The sequence below is a fragment of the Pristiophorus japonicus genome, chromosome 17 (genome assembly GCF_044704955.1).
Source record: "Pristiophorus japonicus isolate sPriJap1 chromosome 17, sPriJap1.hap1, whole genome shotgun sequence".
Classification (NCBI taxonomy): Eukaryota; Metazoa; Chordata; class Chondrichthyes; family Pristiophoridae; genus Pristiophorus; species Pristiophorus japonicus.
The window spans coordinates 31,430,530-31,437,282 of record NC_091993.1 but is presented as its reverse complement, the minus strand read 5'-3'; the positions used below and the strand labels follow the sequence as shown (position 1 = coordinate 31,437,282).

The 6,753-nt window shown below is 46.3% G+C and overlaps 1 protein-coding gene across 1 annotated transcript; it reads left to right on the top strand.

Moving 5' to 3' along the window:
- Positions 1-712: 712 nt before the first annotated feature.
- LOC139228283 (putative stereocilin-like protein) lies at positions 713-6,580 on the top strand. The gene is made up of 4 exons (XM_070859465.1): positions 713-833; positions 2,604-2,790; positions 5,485-5,600; positions 6,388-6,580. The coding sequence occupies exons 2-4, from the start codon at positions 2,611-2,613 to the stop codon at positions 6,578-6,580; spliced, it is 489 nt and encodes a 162-aa protein (XP_070715566.1). The 5' UTR covers positions 713-833; positions 2,604-2,610.
- Positions 6,581-6,753: the final 173 nt, after the last annotated feature.

Below are 6,753 nucleotides of genomic sequence, written 5' to 3'. Positions count from 1 at the left end.
AAGAAAGACTTGCATTTATATAGCGCCTTTCACGACCACCGGATGTCCCAAAGCACTTTACAGCCAATGAAATACATTTTGGAGTGCAGTCACTGTTGTAATGTGGGAAACGCGGCAGCCAATTTTTGCACAGCAAGCTCCCACAAACAGCGGTGTGATAATGACCAGATAATCTGTTTTGGTGATGTTGATTGAGGGATAAATATTGGCCCCAGGACACCGGGGAGAACTCCCCTGCTCTTCTTCAGAATCATGGCCATGGGATCTTTTACGTCCACCTCGGAACAGACGGGGCCTCGGTTTGGCGTCTCATCCGAAAGATGGCACCTCCGACAGTGCAGCATTCCTTCAGTTCAATTGCACAAGACTGCACCCCTCCCCACCCCCATCCCCAGGAGATCCAAAAGGAAACAGCTGATCGCTGATCCATTTGCATCAACTATTTTTATATTACCTCTTGCAAACGTGCCTTTCAAGGAAGACAAAGGAATTATATTTGAAGGCAGAGTTCTCCCCGGTGGGTGAAGGAGGCCTGTTAAAATCACACAAGGGTATCTTTAACCCTCGCATCTAAACATTAAACATTTTATACATTAAATAAATACTGGTTTTCATTTGGAGATGCGTTTGATTCTGAACCAGCGATTTCTGGTTTACGAATTCTGGTTTTAATTTCAGATTCGGGATGATTTGAAGACAGTCATGGCATCGGTTTTCTTCAGCAGAATCCTGGTTGTCGACCCAAATCTGATCTTGGAGTTTGTTCACTTCCTGCCTCACCTGTCAAAATCTGAGGTCCGGGCTCTTCCAGCGATCTTGGACAAGGAGCAAGTGTGCGTCAGACATACCTTCAGCCGTTAAAGATCTTTACTTAACGCCTTTGTTTGATTATTTTCCTCCTTTTCCCTCTCCGTCACACAACATTAATTTCCATTTGTAGTGACCATCACTCACAGTTTACGTGTTGGACCTTACTTAAGGAAGGATAACCTTACTTAAGGAAGGATATACTAGCTTTGGAGGGGGTACAGAGACGATTCACGAGGCTGATTCCGGAGATGAGGGGGTTACCTTATGATGATGGATTGAGTAGACTGGGTCTTTACTCGTTGGAGTTCAGAAGGATGACGGGTGATCTTATAGAAACATTTAAAATAATGAAAGGGATAGACAAGATAGAATGCGAGGTTGTTTCCACTGGTCGGGGAGACTAGAACTAGGAGGCACAGCCTCATAATACGGGGGAGCCAATTTAATACCGAGTTGAGAAGGAATTTCTTCTCCCAGAGGGTTGTGAATCTGTGGAATTCTCTGCCCAAGGAAACAGTTGAGGCTAGCTCATTGAATGTATTCAAGTCACAGATAGATAGATTTTTAACCAATAAGGGAATTAAGGGTTATGGGGAGCGGGCGGATAAGTGGAGCTGAGTCCACGGCCAGATCAGCCATGATCTTGTTGAATGGCGGAGCAGGCTCGAGGGGCTAGATGGCCTACTCCTGTTCCTAATTCTTATGTTCTTATGTTCTTATGACTCCTCCATTACAACATAGAGTACTGTCTATTCCAAATTCAAATGACCTGATGAGTCCACTTTTTTTTTAAGCATTGAATTCCTACTTTGCTATGTATTTAATTCTTTCTTTCGCACAGTAGTAGCAAAGCAAGTCAAATATCAATGTATAAGTCAGATATCCAGGCCAAAGCTTCTGGTGTAACAGCGTGGATATCTTGTAGGCTGCCTGTGAATTCCCTCTGAGGGCAGTGCTCGATGATGTGCTCCAGGGTCTGATTAGGAGCTCCACAGTCACATGATGGGGAGGCTTTAATCTTCCACCAATGGAGAAGGTGGCAGCATTGACCGAGACCGGTCCTGAGGCGGTTAATGGTTGCCCACTGTTTGCGAGGAAGGTTTGATCCTTCAGGTTGTACTGTGGGCTCCTCGATAAGGAATCCATTCCGTAGGTCGCAGTTCTTCCAAGCATTTCGCCGTCGGTCATCGAGGCTGAGGGGAGATCGCTGAAGGGCTTCGGCAACGGTCCAAAATGGCCTTCTAGATTTGGGATGGGTTGGTGGTAGGTTGTTCCAGTTGGCCTGGATCGGCTTGTCTGTGTTGGTGTAACGGATGAGAATTTCAAAATTGAGACGTCGCCTGACCGGGTGCCAAGGTCGGTCAGCGAGCACAGGGGTGATGGGTGAGTGGGACTTGGCACGAGTTAGGATACTGGCTGCAGAGTTTTAGATGAGCTGCAATTTAGGGAGGAGAACACAGGGACCCATGAAAACCGTGAGCCGATCCTGTCGTCAGGTTCACGGGGTTGGGATTGCTTATCTTCATGCCAACACATGAGGCGAAGGTGCTTTATACTACCCCATGATGGTGCCTCAACCCCATGTCCAGCACTAGCAATGTTTGTGATCTCTTGTGTTAGATGGCCAGTTCAGTGTCAATTAAGAAAGAATTACACTCTGGATTTATGCCAAATCAGTGTTTCGATAATGTGCATGCTTTGTAAATTGTTGCCCAATTGCTGATTGCTATCAAGGGCACCCTACATTGCAATACCTTCAACGCTCACAAATGCATGTTTTTTTTAAATTCCAGCTTGTCCATGGTTAATCGTATCTTTGCGAAACTGTCTGATGACCAAAGAAGGGCCTTAGCTCAATGGACAGTGGATTCTGAGAGATATAGTGATGTCACCGCTTGGCCTTTAACATTCCTGCACCGATTCGGTAACCTGCTGGTATACCTACCGTTTGAAAAGTTTCAGTTTCTGTCCCGTCTACAGGTATGGCACCATGTAAAGAAAGAACTTGCATTTATGTAGCGCCTTTCACTACCTCAGGACGCCCTTAAGCTCTTTACAGCCAATGAAGTACTTTTTGGAACTGTAGTAATGTAGGAAACGTGGCTGTAAATAGTTGCGCACAGCAAGCTTCCACAAATGGCAATGAGATAAATGACCAGTCATCTGTGTTAGTGACGTCGATTGAGGGATAAATATTGGTCATGAAAAATTACCGTGCTCTTCTTCGAAATAGTGCCATGGGATCTTTTACCCGGGAGGGCAGGAGGGGCCTCGGTTTAAGGTCTCATCCAAAAGACGGCCCCTCCGACACTCCAGTGCAGCGCTCCCTCAGTACTGCACTGGAGTGTCGACCTAGGTTATGTGCTCAAGTCTCTGGTTTGAACCCACGACCTTCTGATTCAGATGTGGGATTGCTACCCACTGAGCCACAGCTGCCACTTCTACACAAATTCAAAACTAATCTGCGGAAATAATGAGAGGACTTTTAACATCGCAAAAAATGGATGGATGTGGGTCAGGTGAGATGGGAAAGTTTTAAAAACACAGTGACTATTTGTACTAATCCTTCTCTGTTCCTTCTGCGTCTACGTCCTCTGGATTGCTCCCCCCGCCCGGAATCGGAACCAGAAGTGGGGCCCCCTGATTGTCCTCGTTGTTCCTCCGGCGGGTGGCGGGAGAGAAGAGAGGCAGCGGGGGGAGAGAGAGAGAGTGACACGGAGAGCGGGGGATCGGAGGGGAGAGAGGGAACTCAGGGAAGACGGATCACGTTCTTCCAACCTCCTTTGCACCCACACCCGATTTCTAGGCAAGCTCGGTGCGTGTGTAACAAGGGAGTGGGTGAAATCCAGAAGTCACGATGCTGCTACTATTCACTTCATCCCCAATAAACCTGTTAACAATCCGTGACCCGCACACACTGCCCCATCTGTGGGGGGGTAGGGTAATGCACTTGCGCTGGGGTGAGGGACTTCGGCTGGAACTTTGTGGCTTTTGCTGGGTTGGTGGAGATCTGTCCTCTGTGGCTTCTGAAGTCAGAATGGATCAAATTACAATTTGCAAAGTCAGTGAGAACTTGGGCTGGGCGGTTCCAGTTACACATTCTGGAGAAACTTCAGGGTGTGGCTTATCCTCCAAGGGGACCAATCAGCAATAGGTCATGTGATAATGGAGAGCCAATCAAAGACACGGCAGCCATTTTATTAGTACAATTAAGCACATCCTTTTAAAAAAATCTCAAAGCCAAACCCAACCCGCCTCGAACCTGCCCAGTCCCGGTTTTAATGGAGGCGGGATGGGGAGTGGGTTTCCCAGCCATAGTGCCTCCTCTTCCCCCCCCCCCCCCCCGCCCATTCCCCCTGCTGGGAAACCTACCCCAGTCAAGATCGGGGCCAATATTTCAGTCAGTGAGTGCTCAATCTATGCAACAGGCTCCCTCGGGAGATGGTGGGAGCAGTTTGTATTGATTCATTCCAATGAGATAGATTTCTTTTATAAAATAATATTCTGGGGCGCAGTCTACGAGTAATGTGGGACGTGCCGTGTGGAGTGTAGCGAGCTCGGGGGGAACAGGAGACTTTGGGCCTGGGGTTCCCAAAGCTCTCCCTCACTGGGGGTTTTTTCTCGCCTCGTGTCTGGGTCTGTTGTAGATTCATTGATAGAAAGAAAGAAAGAAATAAAGATTTGCATTTATATAGCGCCTTTCACGACCACCAGACGTCTCCAAGCGCTTTACAGTCAATGGAGTGCTTTTGGAGTGTAGTCACTGTTGTAATGTGGGAAACGCAGCAGCCAATTTGCGCACAGCAAGCTCCCACACACAGCAATGTGATAATGACCAGATAATCTGTTTTTGATAGAGATTGATTGCTGTGATTAGTCAACAACTCCATTGTTGTTGTATCATGCGACTACCGGGATGGTAGAAGGCGAACCAGACGGAACCTGGTCTTTTTTCGTCTAGTAATTCTGATCTGAACAGGTCACAGAGTTCACGAAAAGAGTTGTGCTTTAATGCAAATTTGAATCTACAGATGGTTGAGCAGAAAAAAAAGCACAAAGAAAGTTTTGAAAGAAATCCATTAATGATTTGAAGTGAGTTTAACACTGGGACATTGCAGAAGAGGCAGAATATGTGTGTAGGGCACGATGACCCCTGTGGGTTAGAGATCAGTCTCACCCAGGTATATTTCTTCCATGAGCAGGAAAAGGGGAGCCCTTCCATTCGTTCAGTGGATTTTCACTCTTGACGGTATATTATAAAAATATGGTAACAATAAAAGAAATATTGGGGATATTGAGGAAATCGAGGGATATGGGGACAGTGCAGGAAAGTGGTGTTGAGGTAGAAGATCAGCCATGATCTCACTGAATGGCGGAACAGGCTCGAGGGGCCAAATGGCCGACTCCTGCTCCTAATTCTTATGTTCTTATGAACAGGTTCAGGTATGAACCCCCGTGCAAATATCTCCCTGTGCAAATACACCCCCTTGTCTCCACATAAAGAAATGATTTGTTGCAAACTTCCTATCAGTAATTTACACTTCCAGTTGCAGACTATGAGCCAGCTACCTGCTGAAGTTTATTTGTTGTAGACTGGGTGTTGCGCTGGGTACAAATCTCTGAAATGCAAGTACTGAATGAGCTGAACGCTTTCCCTTTTCTCTCTCTCACCAGATGCTGGCCACACTGGACGTGCTTCTGACCAATAATTTAACCACAATCCAGGAAAGGTTCATCATTCACAACATCTTAAAAGAGGGGAAAGCAATGTCAGCTGCTGACTTTGAGAGGTGAGTATTGCAGTCAGTCAGGAGACTATCGGTCTTTGACTGGAGATTATCTACAAGTAGGACGCACAAGGATTGGAAAAGTTACAGAGCAGAGCGACAAGAAAGGTTCCAAGTGTGCGGAGAATGAGCTCTGAGAGATTCGACACCTCAGTCTCTCCAGACGAAGGAGAAGACAGTTAAGGAAACCTTGTTGAAGTAAATTAAATATTCAATGGCTTAGGTAAGATAAATCCTGAGTATTGCTTTAAAATAAAGCAGGATAATGCGATTAGAGGTGAGTGAAAAATAAATTGAAATCAGGCACTAGAAGGAACTCCTTCAACCAAAGAGTGACTGGCCTGGGTAAAACTGGTAGGCAGGATGGTACAGATGCAGAACTTTGGGATATTCAAAACAATATTGGATGCCCTTTCAAAAGTTTAATTGGATATATATTTGAAAAGGGAACGTTTGCAGGACAATGGTGATGGAGCAGGAGGAGTGGGACTAATTGGATAGCTCTTTCAAAGAGCCAGCGATGGGCCGAATGGCTTCCTACTGTGCTGTATGATTCTATGATATGCTGGACTGGGAGCGTTAGGGTACCAGATGGACGAGCTTCAATAGACTGCGTGATTTTTCATAGCCTTTGATTTAAAAAAAAATTCCTTCCAACGCAATTCTCTCAGTTTTTTTGTGTAGAGGGAGTGGGTGTTGTATGCAATTGAAAAATAGATGCATTTTTTCCCTTCCCTGATTGTGCAGAATGTAAGCAGATCTCTCTTATTGGAGTTTCTCTTATTTCTAGACTGGGCAGACTGATATGTTCTGCAACCACCCAGGACCTGATACCCTACAAGCAGAATCTGCAAGTGTTTGATATTATCAAGAGACAATTGCTGAACTGCATTGGTAATCAAATCTTTGTCCCTAATGAACTGGTGAGTCAGCTTTATGCAACTAGCGTTCTTGCTGAGAGTGTGAGCGGGCAATCTGGGTGAACAACGGGTCCAGCAGTCTCTCTCAACCAATGAGATTTAGGGGGGGGAAATCTGTGTCGTGCGCTAACTGGGCGCAAACGACTTTTCGCCTGGGCACGGCACTGCTACCGACTCACGCGGGAGTTTAGCGGCAGCGCTAACCGGTAGCGCCCCGGACCGCTGCACCAGAGATG